At 46.9% G+C, this 18,044-nt stretch overlaps 1 protein-coding gene across 3 annotated transcripts in view; it reads left to right on the forward strand.

Moving 5' to 3' along the window:
* The window catches only part of GDPD5 (glycerophosphodiester phosphodiesterase domain containing 5), a 424,914-nt gene that overhangs the window by 353,935 nt on the left and 52,935 nt on the right, over positions 1–18,044 (forward strand). For all 3 annotated transcript variants that reach the window (XM_029602145.1, XM_029602143.1, XM_029602144.1), the window contains 2 exons: positions 11,298–11,380; positions 17,698–17,848. In XM_029602145.1, the coding sequence (XP_029458005.1) occupies positions 11,298–11,380; positions 17,698–17,848 (234 nt within the window). The remainder of the gene's footprint in view (positions 1–11,297; positions 11,381–17,697; positions 17,849–18,044) is intronic.

The raw sequence follows: 18,044 nt of genomic DNA on the forward strand, positions 1-18,044 counted from the left end.
CCGGGCCCGGATCGCGCTAGCAGTGTTTACCGCGATCCGGTTCTGAATGTTTACATTAAGGTACTTGGGAGGGTTAGGGTGGTGGATGAGAGAGGATGGGTTGCCGCCTTTGAAGAAAATTTTGGAATCTGGGAGGGAAAGAAGCAGGCGCCAACAGCTCATACTTTCATTATTCGAATAAAACCTGGAAGGGGGCGTGGGGGCCTCTGATTGGAAGGCAACTTGTCTGGAACATTGAGAGGGGAGCATGGATTCGGGGTGGCCGGCTTTTATTTATTTAAATTATAATACTTTAAACGGCCCCTCTCTACCTAACTGGCTATATTATTATTTTTAATATTCTTTTTAATATAGCCAGCTAAGGCTAAAGTTTAGGCCTGTTTTCTGCCACGGATGATGACTTATCCGTTTGAGCATTCAGAGCTACGCTATTCAGCGGCATAAACTGTGAGTTATCCGGTTAAATGGCTTTGAATATCGGCCGTTGTGTTACTGAGCAGCTACCCAGCCAGGGAGCCTGTTAGATTGAAAGAATGGGAGCAATAGCGCTCCGCTTAGAATTGGAGGGATTTTTAAGTAAGTAAATAACTGGCTACTAATTCCTCCTGAAGTATTCAGCAAAGTGCACACTTCCGACTTGTTCGGCTCGACTTTACTTGGGCTAAAAGAACAGTTAAAAAGGGAGGGGAATGTAGGGGAAGGGACTTAAGATGCTTTACCAGCAGGTAAAGGACTCGCATGCTCTGAAACCACCTTGCGTTCCAGTTCCGTTTGCTTAATTCGTTTCTGGCTTTGTACCGCCTTGCCAGTTGCAGCTCTGCCTCCTGTTTGTTTCCTACGGATCTGCAGCTTGGCCTTCGGTCTTTCTCCTGCCTTGTCATCTTGAAGGTATCGTTAGTGCAGCACAGCAGCGTGCGGTGACCTTCATAGTCGGGGACCTTCAGTCTCGCTCCCTCCGCCCTCGTTCCAATTCCGCCTCCGACCCCAACTCCCGAGTCACCAACAATCTTGCTCCCTCGGTTCCCTCTACCCTCCCACACCCCCATCCCTGACCCTTCGGCAGTCTCTCACTCCCTCTGTCCCCTTTCCCCAACATACAAAAGACAGTTGGAACCCATGTGGCATTAGGCCTTTTGTAACATGCATTGGGTGAGGGCTTGGCCCTCAGAAAGCCACGAATAAACAATTACAATATAGTAAACCTCCCGTACCAAATCAGCACTAACTGTCGGCACTCAAACAGTAACAACTCTACCTATAAAAAGGCAAATATTACATTAGGTCCTAAAACGCAAATACACCACCTAATAGATAAACAGAACAAGCCAGGCTGCCTAAAAACACCTGCAAAATAAATAGCTTTACCTAAAAATGTTGTACAAGAGGTTTTGAAAGTACATAGGCCCCCTTCTTCAGATATCAGATCAGAGATGGTCACATCCAAAGATGGGTCCTGTATTGTCTCAATAGCTCACATGCAGTATTTTGGGATAATAGTTACATAGCTCCCATAAAAGCTATCACAGCCTGTAAAGAATACAGTTTATCCCAAGAGACAAATCTGCCATATCAAAACAGCACTAACTCCCAGGACTCAAACAGCAACAACCCTACACAGGAAAGAGCAGCACTGCAAATATGACATCAATAAAACATTTAAAAACAGCAGACATATCAAATAACATCCAACAATTAAAACTAATACCTGGGAACTTTTGATTTCCGGTCAGCTTGAGATTGTCCTGGATTAGTTGTGGGTGGGGGAGGGTGAACAAACTTTATTCTCTTTCTCTTCTCACACATACATACTCAGTGGCTCTTTCTTCTTCTCACACACACACACACACACACACAAAAGCACTCTGTCTCTCACTCTGTGACTCTCCCTACACACAAAGGCGCACTCTCACACTCAATGACTCTGTCCTCACACAAACAAAGGCACACACTCACACTCGGTGGTTCTCTCTTTTTCATACACATACATAGGCAATCTCAGTGGCTTTCTCTCCCTCCCACACACCCACCCTGGTACTTTCCCACACTCAGTGGCTCTCTCATCTCCCTCAGGAACTCTCTCATCTCCCCCAGGAACTCTCTCACACTCAGTGGTTCTCTCTTCTTCATACACATATACACAAAGGCATGCTCTCACACTCATTTCTTCTCCTCTTATACACACACACACACAGACAATCTCAGTGGCTCTCTTTCCCTCCCACACACCCACCCAGGTACTCTCCCACACTCAGTGGCTTTCTCATCTCCCCCAGGCACTCTCTCACACTCAGTGGTTCTTTCTCCCTCACAAACATACACGCATGCTCAGGCACTCTCTTACATTCAGTGGCTCTCTCCACACAAACACACATACCTAGCCACTTTCTCACATTCAATGGCTCTCTCTCCCTCACAGACATACACTCTGCATTCTCTCATATTCGGTGCACTATATATACACACACACACACACACACACACACACACTAAGAGGCTCTTTCTCCCTCGCACATACAAACTTAGGCAATCGCTCACATTCAGTGGCTCTCTGTGTACACACGCACTGGCATTCTCACATTCAGTGCAGTTCTGTAATAACGGGAGATTTGTCAGTGCAGTAATAATGGGAGATTTCAATAACATCAAATCATGCTAGAGACATAATGTTCCTGGGTGAAATAAACAACAGCTTTATGGAGCAATTACTTCAGGAACCAACGAGAGATGGAGCTATTTTACATCTAATTCTCAGTGGAGCACTGGATTTGGTGAGAGAGGTAATGGTGGTGGGCCACTTGGCAATAGTGATCATAACATGATCAAATTTAAACTAATAACTGGAAGGGGGACAATATGTAAATCTACAGCTCTAACTCTAAATTTTCAAAAGGGAAACATAAAATGAGGAAAATAGAAAAAAAACTGAAAAATGCAGCTGTAAAGGTTAAAAGTGTACAACAGGCTTGGACGTTGTTTAAAAATACCATCTTAGAAGTACAGTCCAGATGTACGCTTACCAGCATGGTTAAAACGAGAGGTGAAAGAGGCTATTTTAGCCAAAATAAATACTTCAAAAATTTGAAGAAGGATCCATCTGAAGAAAAAAGGAAAAAGCATAAGCATTGTCAAGTTAAGTGTAAAACATTGATGAGACAAGCTAAGAGAGAATTTGAAATGAAGTTGGCAGTAAAGGCAAAATCTCATAATAAAAACCTTTTAAAATATATCCAAAGCAAGAAACCTGTGAGGGAGTCGGTTGGACCATTAGATGATCAAGGGGGTTAAAGGGGCTCTAAGGGAAGATAAGGCCATTGCAGAAAAACTAAATGAATTCTTTGCTTCTGTGTTTACTAATGAGGATGTTGGGGGAGATACCATTTCCAGAGATGGTTTTCAAGGGTGATGAGTCAGATGAACTGAATCAAATCACTGTGAATCTGGAAGACATAGTAGGCCAGACTGACAAACTAAAGCGTAGCAAATCACCTGGATGGGATGGAATACATCCCAGGGTTCTGAAGGAACTCAAAAATGAAGTTTCAGATCTATTAATTAAAATTTGTGACCTGTCATTATAATCATCCATTGTACCTGAAGATTGGAGGGTGGCCAATGTAACCCCAATATTAAAAATGGCTCCAGGCGTGATCTGGGAACTATAGACCAGTGAGCCTGACTTCAGTGCTGGGAAAAATAGTGGAAACTATTCTAAAGATCAAAATCACAGAGCATATAGAAAGACATGATTTAATGGAACATAGTCAACATGGATTTACCCAAGGGAAGTCTTGCCTAACAAATCTGCTTCATTCTTTGAAGGGGTTAATAAACATGTGGATAAAGGTGAACCGGTAGATGCAGTGTATTTGGATTTTCCGAAGGCATTTGACAAAGTCCCTCATGAGAGACTTCTAAGAAAACTAAAAAGTCATGGAATAGGAGGTGATGTCCTTTCATGGATTACAAACTGGTTAAAAGATAGGAAACAGAGAGAAGGATTAAATGGTCAATTTTCTCAGTGCAAAAGGGTAAACAGTAGAGTGCCTCAGGGATCTGTACTTGGACCGGTGCTTTTCAATATATTTATAAATGATCTGGAAAGGAATACGACGAGTGAGGTTATCAAATTTGCAGATGATGCAAAATTATTCAGAGTAGTTAAATCACAAGTGTATTGTGATACATTATAGGAGGACCTTGTGAGACTGGAAGATTGGGCATCCAAATGGCTAATGAAATTTTATGTGGACACGTGCAAGGTGTTCATATAGGGAAAAATAACCCATGCTATAGTTACACAATGTTAGGTTCCATATTAGGTGCTACCACCCAGGAAAAAGATCTAGGCGTCATAGTGGATAATACTTTAAAATCGTCGGCTCAGTGTGCTGCGGCAGTCAAAAAAGCAAATAGAATATTGGGGATTATTAGAAAGGGAATGGTTAATGAATGAATAAAACGGAAAATGTCATAATGCCTCTGTATCCCTCCATGGTGAGACCGCACCTTGAATACTGTGTACAATTCTGGTCACTGCATCTCAAACAAGATATAGTTGCACTGGAGGAGGTGCAGAGAAGGGTGACCAAAATGATAAAGGGGATGGGACAGCTCCCCTATGAGGAAAGACTAAAGAGGTTAGGGCTGCTCAGCTTGGAGAAGAGACGACTGAGGGGGGGGATATGAAAGAGGTATTTAAAATCATGAGAGGTCTGGAACTGGTAGATCTGAATTGGTTATTACTCTTTCGGATAATGAAATTAGCAGGTAGCACATTTAAAACTAATCGGAGAAAATTCTTTTTCATTCAACATACAATTAAGCTCTGGAATTTGTTGCCAGAGGATGTGGTTAGTGTAGCTGGGTTCAAAAAGGTTTGGATAAGTTCTTGGAGGAGAGGTCCATTAACTGCTGTTAATCAAGTTGACTTAGGGAATAGCCATTGCTATTACTGGGATCAGTAGCATGAGAACTACTTAAGAACATAAGAAATTGCCATGCTGGGTCAGACCAAGGGTCCATCAAGCCCAGCATCCTGTTTCCAACAGAGGCCAAACCAGGCCATAAGAACCTGGCAAGTACCCAAACACTAAGAAGATCCCATGCTGATGCAATTAATAGCAGTGGCTATTCCCTAAGTCATCTTGATTAATAGCTACTTGTAACCTGGATTGGCCACTGTGGGAAACAGGATGCTGGGCTTGATGGACTCTTGGTCTAACCCAGTATGGCAATTTCTTATGTTCTTATTCAGTGGCTCTCTGCGTGCACACACACACACACATATACTCAGGCACTCTCACATTCACTGGCTCGCTGAACACATATACACAGGCACTCTCACATTCACTGGCTCGCTGAACACACACAGGCACTCTCACATTCACTGGCTCGCTGAACACACACAGGCACTCTCACATTCACTGGCTCGCTGAACACACACACACAGGCACTCTCGCAATCACTGGCTCGCTGAACACACACACACAGGCAGTCTCACATTCACTGGCTCGCTGAACACATATACACAGGCACTCTTTTACATTCAGTGTCTTGTTCGCTGTCAGAGACAATCACTCACTCACTCAGGTTCAGGGCCTCCCCCTCTCTTCGCCGTGCCACCGGGTTCAGGTTTCTCTCTTATTCAGTCCCCTTTGCAGTGGCCTGCAGGGACTCGTCTTCGGCCGCCCACAGGATGGGCTCCACTGGCAGCTGCCAGGTTACGCAGGGGTCTCCTGTCTCCTTCGTGCGCTGCAGGACGGGCTCAGCAGCCTGCCAGATCGCAGGTTTTTCGTGGGCGGCGTGGACAGTGGCAGTGGTGTTGATGCAGTGCGCGTTCTCCTGTTGCCACGGGGCCGAGCTCGCGGTAAACTGCAAGATCACCCCCTCGGCAGCAGGAGATGACGTTCGCTTATACGTGGCTCCCGCCGCTGGCTGTAGGAGTAAGGAGGTGGCGGTTGAGTGCAGCATCGGCCCAGGCAAAAAAAAAAAAAACACAAAGAAAAAAAATCTTAAACAGAGGAATCTGGTCAAGGCTGGGGATTCACTGCAATCCTTGAAGACCCTGACCGCATGCCACCGGCGCGCGCACCATGCCACGTTGTGATTTGCTTTCCTTAACCATCAAGCTGATGACGAGTGGGAGTGAAATTGCTGCTAATTATTGCCTTTTATTTACAAAAAAAAAGACTAATTATCCCTTCAGAGCTCTCTTAGCTCTTATCTTATAATGATTTCCTATGTTGGTGCTAATTCATTAAACCAGCCTTGCTGTTAGATCAATATCGGCCAAGCTGAGCTTCCAGTCAGCGGTGTGGGGACGATTATGAGGGCCGCCTGGCCAGGGTGAGATAACGGGACTGGCTCTCACCACAAAGCTGCTGTCTCCTCTGGGCTCCCCTCCCTGCCGTTCAGCCTCCTTCCCTCCTCATCTCATCCTCATGCTCTCCCTCCCCCTCCACCCAGGGCTCCTTCAGAAAGAGGCCCTGGGGCATTATAGGAAGGACTTCCCTTGGGAAAGTCCAGCCAGTTACCTGCAGACCGTGCAATTTCCTGATACCCAACGAGCTCAGACTTCCAGGGGGAGGCGATGTTTTAGCAGCACCCGGTTAACTTGGCCAAATAAACGTAGTCCGGCTAACTCCAACCAGACGTGTGGCTGAATATCTTCGGCCCTCTGCAAGTTAGCCAGGTAAGTTTTATCCGGCAGCAATATTCAAACATAGCTGGTTAGGCTTAAAGATAGCTGGAGAAATAACTTTAGGCGAGTGCACGGCCCACTGAAAATCCCTGGAAACTCCTCCAGCCTAACTTAAGACGGATAAGTTATCCCTTTTCAACTTTGCAGAATATTGGCCTGGTAGATTACTTTTACGTTTTTAGCTCTCTGCTAATTCTAAATCACGGCAAAGTCCTGGGTTTAGAGTTTATTTGAAACTGCGTTGTTTTCTGTTTGTTTTTTTCAGCGGTAACCCACAGCTAAGAGTTAATGGCTTCCAGTTTATGGAAAAGGGCTTTCAGTTTCTCTCTTAAGAACGTGTGAGGACTTGGTGAAAAATGCCGCATCTTCAGAGGGGAGAATCGGGATTAACGATTTCTTCGCGGTGGAAGGCTTGGCCGCCCTTTTGTTTTAGAGCCGATCTGACCGGAGCTACTTTAATACGGTCTTGTAAAAGGAGAGGATGCCCAGAGGATTTAGAATTTTTAAAGAAACCAAAACTGGATGTTTAAAACCCTTTCGTTGTTCTACAGTTGAACTCCGTCCTGAATAAATGTTCGTTGGACCTCACGCTTCTAATTATCGAAACTACTCGGAAATTTCCCGGTCATCCACAGAAACAATTAGTAGGGGGGAAAAATATCCTTTCTAAAGACCGAGACCCCGTTAGATATTTTTCCTTCGTAACTCTGAGTTCAGCGACGACGTTATTACACGCGGGAAGCAGCTCTTACCGGATAAGACACTGTCGCTCCCGACCCGGGGAGGGGAGGGGCAGGAGGGGCTCCATGTCTCTAAAAATACAGAAAGAAAGGGAGTTGAAAAAGGTCAAAGCCAATCACAAATCCCATCTGCCTGCGCTGCGGCCCTCGTCATTGCTCTGGCGACTGCTGCTGCTTCCTGGGCTGGCTTCGTATTCGTCCGTTTATACATTTTACTCTTTTTTTTTTTTTTTTTTTGCTAGTTGCACGCTTGCGTCTACTTAAAACCGAGGATGTAACATGAAGGCAAGGCCTTGCTGAGTGCCCCAGGCACCCTGCACCGCGCTGCGCCCTCCTCCTCAGCCTCGCGTGGACGTTGGAAAGCACCGGCTTGCTTTGCATGCCAGGTGGCCGCGTGACTCTGCTTGTGGCGGCGTGTTGGAATTTTTATTTTTTTTTGCCTTGGGGACTTGCTGGCAACCCCAGACGACGATTTTGTGGCCCCCCTTTTGAGGAACCGCTGCTGGGAGAGAGTGTCGGACACGCGGCTTCACGCACTGTCCGACAAAAAATAATAGCGCGCAGGAGAGTCAGGTGCCTTGTATTTGTTTATTTACACGTTATTTATATAGCGTTTTTTCCATTACAGAGCAGAACGGGTTACAGATTAAAAACGTGCAGAGTTTATACATACATTGCAATCAACACAACAATAAAACCTCACTAGCCTGTAAATGCCATCTCCAGCCGTATTTTTAAATCTTTCTTCAAATCAGTGCAAACTCTCAGGTATCCTCAGGTTTTGATGTTTGGTATTGCATTATTGTGTTTTTGTGTGTTTATTATGTAGGTTTGATTGTTCTCCGCTGAGATTTGTGGCTCAGTGGTTTATACATTTTATAAAAATAAGTACAGAAATAAATTCAGGCATTGACTTCCATAGTTTAGGGCCGGCTATGGATACTGTAAGTAGCAAACTATTATTTACCAAAATCAGTGTGGGAATGCTTGTATACGACCAGGCAGGGATGGTGACACAGAACTTAATGGAGGTTTCATTCTGGGCCCCCTATGAGGCCGTCCGCTCAGAGAGGAGAAGAGAGGACGCAATGTGGTCAGCGGCCCCCTCTCTCTAGTCTTGAAGTCTGTGGGACGGAGCAGACTGGTGGGCGTCTGCGTGTAGGAAGTCTGACACGTACGGAGAGGTCAATCAAGGCCTATGGGATTGTAACAAGCAAGCTGGGGCAGACTAGACGGGCCTCAGCTGCCGTCCAACTCCGTGTGTCCTGGTGGGGAAAGAGAAGGGAAGATAGCCTGTATCCATTCAGCTTTCTTCGGCCGCCTCCGCAGTGATCCATTTCGGACAAATTCACATGAAGTTCCTGCGAAAGGCTGGAGAGACCCCCACTCCGCGTGCTAAACGTTGACCGCAGCTGAATTTTTTTTTCTCCACCGTGTTCTGTAGTTGCTGTAACGTACGTTCAGTGAGTGTGCCATTAAAAATTAATAAAAAAATTAGTTTACGCTTAGCTTTTTTTCTCAATGAGGTGTGAGCTGCACAGAGACCCTGTGGCAGGATGAGACCTCGGCTGAGTTCAGTGTGTGCTGCCCTCTTGTGACAAACCTGTGGTGCTGCCCTTGATGACTGATGCTAACCGAGTATTGCAAAAGCCATTGTTTGTTTATTTGGCATATCCTAACCGTATTGCATAGTGAAATATTGGAATTTCCTCTTTAAGTATCGGTCATACCTAGGGTATTACTCTTTATTTTGTTAAACACCGGAGAAAATAAATAAATTACAGAAACAATTTTTGAACTGCAGCAGGGTGGGCTTGCACAGCAGCGGAATCTTCTCAAAGGTTTATCTTCCTAAAACTTATTTTGAAGGTCTGGAAATAGCAAGGTGTTATCTCTCTCCTTGCAGAACTGTTTGCCCTACTACCAGAAGCAGCGAAGAGCTGCATGGCTTCCATGGAGGAGGATTGCAGTAGACAAGTGCATTTGTTTGGGGGTTTGTTTTTTTGTTGTTGTTCGTTTTTAGTGCGTACTAACACAATTTAGTGCACGCTAAATTGAAAACACAATGTAACGAATAATAAAAACGAAACAGACCAAAAAAAAAAAAAAGTCTAGCTGCACATCCCTGGACTGCAGCTGTTTGGTGCATTTGTCGGAGAAGTAAACCATTCCAAAGATGATATACGAAATTGCATGTAGGTTACGTCCAGTATTGAAAGAGGTCAAGAGGTCTCAGAGACTGATTGCTGATTGGTCTGTTGAGTTCTCTGTAAATCAGCCTGTTCTTAAGGAAAGATGTAAAGTCTAGAATAGGCTTCCTTGCCGTGCCGGAGACGTTTCCCCTTGGAAATGGTGCAGGAGCTCTCCCCAGAGTGCTTTTGGGGCTGATTCCGGACCCACCTTTAGTCTTTTACATCGGCACGTGGACTTAAAAGACGAACCTTTGTAGGGGAGGGGATAAAGGAGTAGCCCAGTGGTAGGTACTGGGCAGGAGACCTGCGTTCAGGGAGCTCACAGGGGCCGCCGATGGCTGTGGAAGTGGTGTGCACGGCACCTGGGAAATCCCATCTGTCTCACAAGGGCAGAATTTGGGAGGGAGAGCTGGGAAAATTGGGGGCGCACGTGAACTGATTTCTGAAGCGAGCCGTGGTCTGGGTGATAACCCTGCCAGGGACTGCTACTGTGGTATCTGGGTTATTAAAGGCCGGTTCATTCCTAGTTCTCATGTAGTCCGTAACCACCTCTTGTCAGTGCACGATCACCTTTAAAACCTTAGTCCGGTCTTCATTTTGCAGACTTCATCTGCTGCGTCGTTTGCAACCAAGAGACCTTAGGGGACTGTTCTTCAGTCTCTTCTGCAGCTTAGGCCATTGCAATTCTCTTTTCATTGATCTGCCTGCTTTTGTGCTACCTCTGTCCATTACAAATTGTACAGAATTCTGCCTCCCAGCTTCTAACCGGAGCCCCTCCTCCTCCTCCTGATCGCACCCCGCCAGATTTACAGTCTCTGCACTGGCTTCCCATAGCGTTCCCGAACACAATGGAAACTGTCCGTCGCTATTCATGACCTGCTAAATAATTCTTCTTCCCGCTGGAAAGCAGCCACGTTAAAGCTCAATATGCCTTCTCGAGTTCTGACATCGTCCATCACCGAGGACTGCTAGATGCTCCATCACCAAGACTTGTCCACCTGCACGAGGCCAGAGAGCGCGCCTTTTCCTCAGCAGGCCCAATCCTCTGGAGCTCCCTACCAGCAGAGATAAGGACGTTGGGAGACCCAAAAATGGTCAGAAAGGCACAGAAGACATTTCTTGTCCCACTGGATACAACGTCTGCAGGCCTTATGTGCTCAGTTATGTTTATGTATTTTAGCCCTTTCAATGGGTGTGTGTGTGACTGATTTATTATGAATGTCTAGTGTACCCCGTCCTGAACATTGGAAGGGCGAGTAACAAATATTTTAAATAAATAGATGCAAAATGAATTATCTTATGAGGAGCAGCGCCACCTGGTGGGAGCGGTGGGTACTGCGGGTTTTTCTGTTGCACGATATTTTGAAGTTTTTAAACTTAACACAGGAGGCCACTATTTATCGCGAAAATTGAAATAAAAGATTATTTTGTTGTAAATCAGGGATGTCCAACTCCATTCCTGGAAAGTTATAAACACATCTCTATCCCGGTGCAATAAGCTATGCAAAATTATTGCATTTCTCGAACCAAGAAAATGTGTCTCCTAATCCCTCATTGTGATCATCCCGACTAGTTTTGTTGGTGGTGCTCGGGGAGCAGAGCTGTGAACCCATGTAACCCACTCCATATAATAATTGGTTTGCTTTGAACTTCTTCCTTTCTCAGCTTGCACCAGAAAACACCTTGATGTCGTTCCAGAAACTGGTACAGCACAAAGCCTACGGACTCCAGGCCGACGTGGTGATAAGGTGAGGCATCCCCGGGGCGGCTTTGCACTGTGTCAAGCGAGGAATCCGCTGGGCGGAGGTTTAAGTTGAAAAGTCAAGAATGGCTCCCTCTTTCAGTCGGTTCAGAATTCTCGTGCTCTTTGTCATGAGGTTTTCCTTCATCCCAGTGTGAATCTTCGAAAACAAACAACATTAAAAAAAACCCTTCAAAATTTGAGTTGGGAAAAAAGAGTGTTGCCCATCAGCTGGAGGCTTGCCTAATTCTGGGGCTGGTTGGCTGTGGTTTTCCCCTTTTATTCCCCGGTTTTTCCCATTCCTGGGCTTTCCCCCACCTTCCTGCCGAGGTTGATTCACCGAGTAACGTAGTGAATGACAGCAGCTCAAGAGCAAAATGGCCCATCCAGGTTCCATATTAGGAGCTACCACCCAGGAAAAAGATCTAGGTATCATAGTGGATAATACTTTAAAATCGTCAGCTCAGTGTGCTGCAGCAGTCAAAAAAGCAAACAGAATGTTAGGAATTATTAGGAAGGGAATGGTTAATAAAACGGAAAATGTCATAATGCCTCTGTATCGCTCCATGGTGAGACCGCACCTTGAATACTGTGTACAGTTCTGGTCGCCGCATCTCAAAAAAGATATAATTGCGATGGAGAAGGTACAGAGAAGGGCTACCAAAATGATAAAGGGGATGGAACAGCTTCCCTATGAGGAAAGGCTGAAGAGGCTAGGGCTGTTCAGCTGGGAGAAGAGACGGCTGAGGGGGGATATGATAGAGGTCTTTAAAATCATGAGAGGTCTGGAATGGGTAGATGTGAATCGGTTATTTACTCTTTCGGATAATAGAAAGACTAGGGGGCACTCCATGAAGTTAGCATGGGGCACATTTAAAACTAATCGGAGAGTTCTTTTTCACTCAACGCACAATAAAGCTCTGGAATTTGTTGCCAGAGGATGTGGTTAGTGCAGTTAGTGTAGCTGGGTTTGGCTAAGTTCTTGGAGGAGAGGTCCATTAACTGCTGTTAATCAAGTTGACTTAGGGAATGGCCATTGCTGAGCAGTTGAGATTCATTCTCTTTGGGTAGATGAGCACGTAAATTCCCATGTGCAAGCCAGTACCCTCACCCGACCCCGCATCTTTCACCTGTCCTCTCAGCACTGCCCTCCAGATCTGTCCCAGGCCTGCCCAGAACTGGTCAAAGTGGTGGCCTCGGCAGGTAGGCAGTTTCAGGCCTCGCCAGCTTCAACTTTGCTTGGTACGACGAGGGCAATACTTAAGCCAAACCCCCAAGACCAGTTCTGTGTCTTATTGCCAAGATTTGTAATCGTTCCCACAGCCACCGACGTTCGTGATAATGTGGGGGAAAAGCAAGCGCCTCCCGCCCCAAGTTTGCTGCATATTCAGGTTTATTCCTTTGGTTTAATTGCAGTTGACGGGATTTCTGTGTTTCAGAGATGCATTTTATGCACAGCGCTTGCTGCGGGACAGTGTCCCAAGTATTGCACCCCGACCTCCACTCCTTCACACTAGTGGCTGCTCTCCATGCAGCATTTGTGGGCACCTGGTTATGGATAATTCTCTACGGCAGGGGTCCCAAGCCTGTCCTGGAGGATTCCCGGCCAGGCCCGCAAGGAATATGCATGAGAGAGATTTGCATATCGTGGAGACTCGCTGTATGCAAATTTATCTCCTGCATGTTCAGTGCGGATATCCTGAAAAGCCGACTGGCTGGTCCCCCCCGGGTCAGGTTTGGGAAGCCCTGCTCTAGGGGGGTCAAGGAAAACCGTACATTTTTGATGCAGAGTCTCTGGATTCTTTTACCTGTGGGTTTTGCGTCGGTTTTTGAAGAGGAAAGCACGAGCAATGCTGTCCCTTAGAAAACTGCCAGGGGGAAAAAGCCCACGCGGTTTTGAAAATGTAAAGCCCTGTGCTTTGTTGCCTCCTCCGACCATATCCGCAGTCCGGGAACACCTCCCCGAAACTGCGGGGAAAAGCATTTTATGGAAGAAGGGTGGGCAATCCCGGTTCTCCAGGGCCGCAGAGCAGCTGTTCCTAATGAATGAGAGAGATTTGCATGCACTCTGCATATTCATTAGGGGATATCCTGGTTTGCGGCCCTGGAGGACCGGAATTGCCCACCCCGGCTTTATGGGGGCTGGTTCTGTAAATTAAGCCCAGACTTTTCCCACCCTTGTTCAGAGGGAAAAGTACTGCTTGCTCAGCGTTACCCCTGCTGAGGTGCGCACAGAGGTTTTTTTGGGGGGAAATGTGTGCACAAATTGCCCTCGTTCGGGCAAAACTTAAAAAGTTGCCTGCAAAACTTTAGCCCTGATTTTCAAAGCAGCCTTCTGTGCGTGAGCCTGATTGTGAATCATTTTCAGCGGGAGTGTTTGGAGCACAGCGAGGCGTCCGTGCATGCCTGGGCATCTGCTCGTTAGGTGTTAATGTATGTGTGTGTGAGTGTGTGTGTGCGTGCGTGCAGGTGTGCATGCTCGCTTTCAAAAAAGTGAAAGTGTACCTGGGAATTGGCCCCCACCCCCAACCCTGCGCTTTCTTTTCTAGTGTGGTTGAAAGTACCATTGAAATCACTGTTGCACGTCCTGGCACGTGCACAGCCCCCCTGCACAATAAAGCCCATTTACACGCATAAACCCGGGCTTTACGCTCGGTAAATTCCCTTTGAAAAGCTAAGCCCCGAAAATGCAAAACCCGTCCTCTGCCCCATCCCCAGGAACGCCTCTGCCGACTGCGGGTAAAGTCACGTGCGTGCAGGACAAAGGAGCGTGTTAAGTTCAGCCAGGGAGCAGGCAGGCAGCTTTACTGGGGGAAAGGTCTTCTCCGCCGTTTCGCCCGCAGAAACGGCTTTGGAGATTACCCTCCCTGCGTACAGAAGATTCAGTGTCCCAACCGTCGGACCAAAAGCTCAGTAATGTTCCTCCCCCTCTGTGGGTGAATTTCAAGCACCTACAGTGGGTATTTTATAACTCACGTGTATCAGATAACGCGCATAATATAAGCTACGCATGCAGAACCCCAGCTCGTGAATTCACGCAATGCATCGAAAGCGGACACTTTTCCTACCTGTTTTAAAAAAAATATATATATGCGCCTATAATTTAGGCACAGAAAAAAAAAAAGTAGCATTCGCTGATGCAAAACCCGATTTACTCACGGGAGCTCGTGCGTTTTTAAAAGAGCATAAGAAATTGCCATGCTGAGTCAGACCAAGGGTCCCTGCTTGCTTAGTTTCTGGACGTAACTCCCTTCCTTTTCCCAGCTCCTGAGTTCAAGCTGTCCCTAACTAGCAAGCGTTACTATTGCCGATTCTTACAGATGCTGATTAGCTAATTCATAAACCTAAGCTTAATTAGCACAGGGAATGCTTGAATCTAAAGCTAGGGCACAGATTCTAAAAGCAATTAGTCCAGAGGACATTAGAGCATAATCTAAAGTGAATTAACACACAGATGGTCAGCAGGGTGGTCTCCTCATGCTGAGAGACTTTCCATCATTCATAGAAATGTAACCCTGACTGAGGGAGGGTGAACTGCAAGGCCAGACAAATTGTTTGCATTACTGAAGGACTGGCCTTCAGCATTGGTTTCTTGTTCGAGCTGCTACTTCTGTCTGTCCCCATGGCTTTAATTCGGTTACCCCTAGCCCTCCTGCAGGGTCACGAACACAGGCTGTGGCAGGTGAGGGCAGGGGCACGCCAGCCAGGCCCATAATAAGTTAAACTTCCCTGTACGTACCAGGATCAGTCCAGACTGCTGGGTTATGCCTCCCCTCCAGCAGATGGAGTCAGAGAGAAAACTGAAAGCACCCCCTAGATATACTGGTGTGCCACCTGCCATCCCTCAGTAATGGTGCGACCACCTTCCCCGTGCTGTCCGTGGCACACACCCGCACTGGCTTTTGACTGCAGCTTGTGACTGGTTCTGCAGGTCTCCCGGCGGTTTCAGTGCGCAGGGAGTTTTATCATAGCGGGGCGGGGAAACGTGCAGCTGAGGAGCCTCGCCAAGGGTTCGGACCTGGGCTGGCTGTGGCCACGAAGCATCCCTCCCTCCCTCCCTCCCTGCCTTTGGCAGTTCCTGTCGCCTCCTTTCTGAAAGTGCAGCTCCATGTGTTCCCCTCACACTAGGGATCGCCGTGCGCGCTGGATTCTGATTAGACGGCGGCATCATCCCACTGCTTACGATGCACGGGACCAGGCTCCTGGTCTGGTTTCTCCCTTGCTGACAGTGCCAGAAAGAGCCGGGCCCATTCAGTCGAGCTGCAGTCACCAGCCAGCTTTCTGACGAGCTCGGACGTGAGGATGAGGAGGGGGGGGCATGGAAAGCCATTCAAATCCATTACTTAATTGCCACCCTGTGATTCTGGGAGTGGTTTGTACTCTGGTTTTTTGGGGTTGGGTTTTTTTTTTTTATTCAGATGCCATCCACCTCTTCACTTCTTGTTTGGTTTTTGGTTTTTTTTCATTTTGAGAACAAGTATGTGCAGACGGCGAGGTAACTATCAAGCCTTCGATGTACTCGCCACAAACGGAGAAGAGGAAGGAATAAAATGATGCAGGAGAGGCCAGCCCTGCTCCCCTCGCGTTCCTTTCCCCTTCCTGCAAGAGAATCTGACGATGTAAACTGCATTTCCTGCCCTTTGTAAGAAGTTAGGTTTTGGTTGAGAAGAAGAAGCAAGTTTACACAGCATTTATTTGGAATCCTCTTATTCAGATCAGTGCCTCCGCCATGAATATGCATGAGAGTCTCCAACATATGCAAATCTCTCTCCTGCATATTCATTGTGGATATCCTGAAAACCCGACGGGTTAGGTGTGCCTTCGAGGAGAGGGTTGGGAAACGCTGATTGAGATGGTTCTCGGGCCTTATAGCGGTGGTTTTCAACCCATTCCTCTGGAGCACCAAGTTGGACGTATTCAGACATATTTCATGCGCATTCCTTGCGAGAAGCTTGAAATCCAGGGGACTGGGTTGAAAACGTCTGCCCTACAGCAATTAGACAGATCTGATTTATGGGTTTTAGATGTGCGTACTGAACTTTAATCTGGTTTAATAAAAGAAAAAAAAAAAAAACCCATGCACTCTTGCACACGCACAGAGGCCAATACAGAACGGTGCTCTTGGCCGAGCGCACAGTTCACCACGCAATTGGCTGCACGTTTCCGACCCACGTCTTATTACCCCCTTGTACTGTAAGGGGTAATAGCATATCAAAAATGCGTGGCCAACCCCCCGAAAACTAATAGCACTCATCAACATGCAAATGCATGTTGATGAGCCTATCAGACGCCCAGGATACTGAAAGTAAAATGTGCAGCCAAGCTGCCTACTCTCAGAAATTAGTGCCTGCCCAAGGGCAGACGTTAACTTCTAAGCAACCTGGAAAAGTGTACAGAAAGTAGGATATTAAGTCGGAGGAACATAAATAAATAAATAAATAAAGATCTGCCCGCCGGTCAGTGGGTTAGAAAAACGGAGGCTCAATTTTACACTACTGTCCCTAGTGCCGCCTTCTCAGCGCGACACCTCTTTTAAATAGAGAATCGCGCCCCCAGGAGAGGTGCCTGGGTGTGTGTTGAGAGAGCGGACGCTCAACACTGAGCACCGGCTCTCCCGCATTTTTTTTACAGTATCTGCCTGACAGTATTAACGTGTTGGTAACCAAATGCAATAAGTGTTGCCTGTACAGTGTCCATATGCATGGCTAAACAGAGCTTGTATAATATGTTGATGGAGTTTCCCCATCAATGGTGACGTATGAGGTTTTTTGCAATTCCCTTGGACACGCAAATAAATGTAGCCAGTTGATGTGATGATAGACCAATCCTTGACTCACCAACGAGACCACTGGGGACACAGGGGAAACCTGCAGTTGCTGAAGTTGCAGAGTTAACTCACTATAATAGAAACTCGGACGTTGGATGTTGCATCCAGAGCCCTGAATCCAGAACAGGTTTCCTCTATAAGGTGTGAATAGGGACATACTGAGGCCAACTTAACCCGCACAAGTCAATGGGCGGCGAATGGACGGACCGGGGCATCACCACTGCTTTGAATATTTGGGCACCTTATGTTAATAATGGTTGTGCCTTGCCTGGAATGCCTCACATAATTATAATTTAAAAAAAAATGAATGAAAATCCAGTGCCAGAAACTGGAGTTGCATCCAAAAGATGCCCAAACTTGGGCTAATGTTGGTTTACATCATTAGGAAATGACCGTGGTCAAGGACTGGACCAGTCTGAGGCGTGGGCTATGCAGGCAGCTGGGGAGAGGGAGGTGAATATCAGAACATTAAATGAGCCTCTTGCATCCCTCTGCAGCCACGACGGCGTCCCGTTTTTAATGCACGACCGCCTGCTGCAGCGGACGACGAACGTGGAAGACGTGTTTCCAGAGCTGGCCTCTGAACGCTCTTCTATGCTCAACTGGACAGACCTGGAGAGGCTAAACGCCGGGCAGTGGTTCCTGAAGGTAGGATCTCCACGGCTCGTCTGCAGGGAGTCGCTTCTGATTTATCCCTCTTGTTTCCTGTATTTGTGGGCGCTTCCTGAACCCGTCCATTGTCATTTGCAGCACCGCTCAGCGCGCTAGCCGCTCTCGGGGGTTTCGGTAGTCGCTTTCAAGAAATTCAGTGTAAACGCACGGACATGCGGAGGGGACGCGGGTT

This window comes from Rhinatrema bivittatum, chromosome 5, assembly GCF_901001135.1.
Source record: "Rhinatrema bivittatum chromosome 5, aRhiBiv1.1, whole genome shotgun sequence".
Taxonomy (NCBI): Eukaryota; Metazoa; Chordata; class Amphibia; order Gymnophiona; family Rhinatrematidae; genus Rhinatrema; species Rhinatrema bivittatum.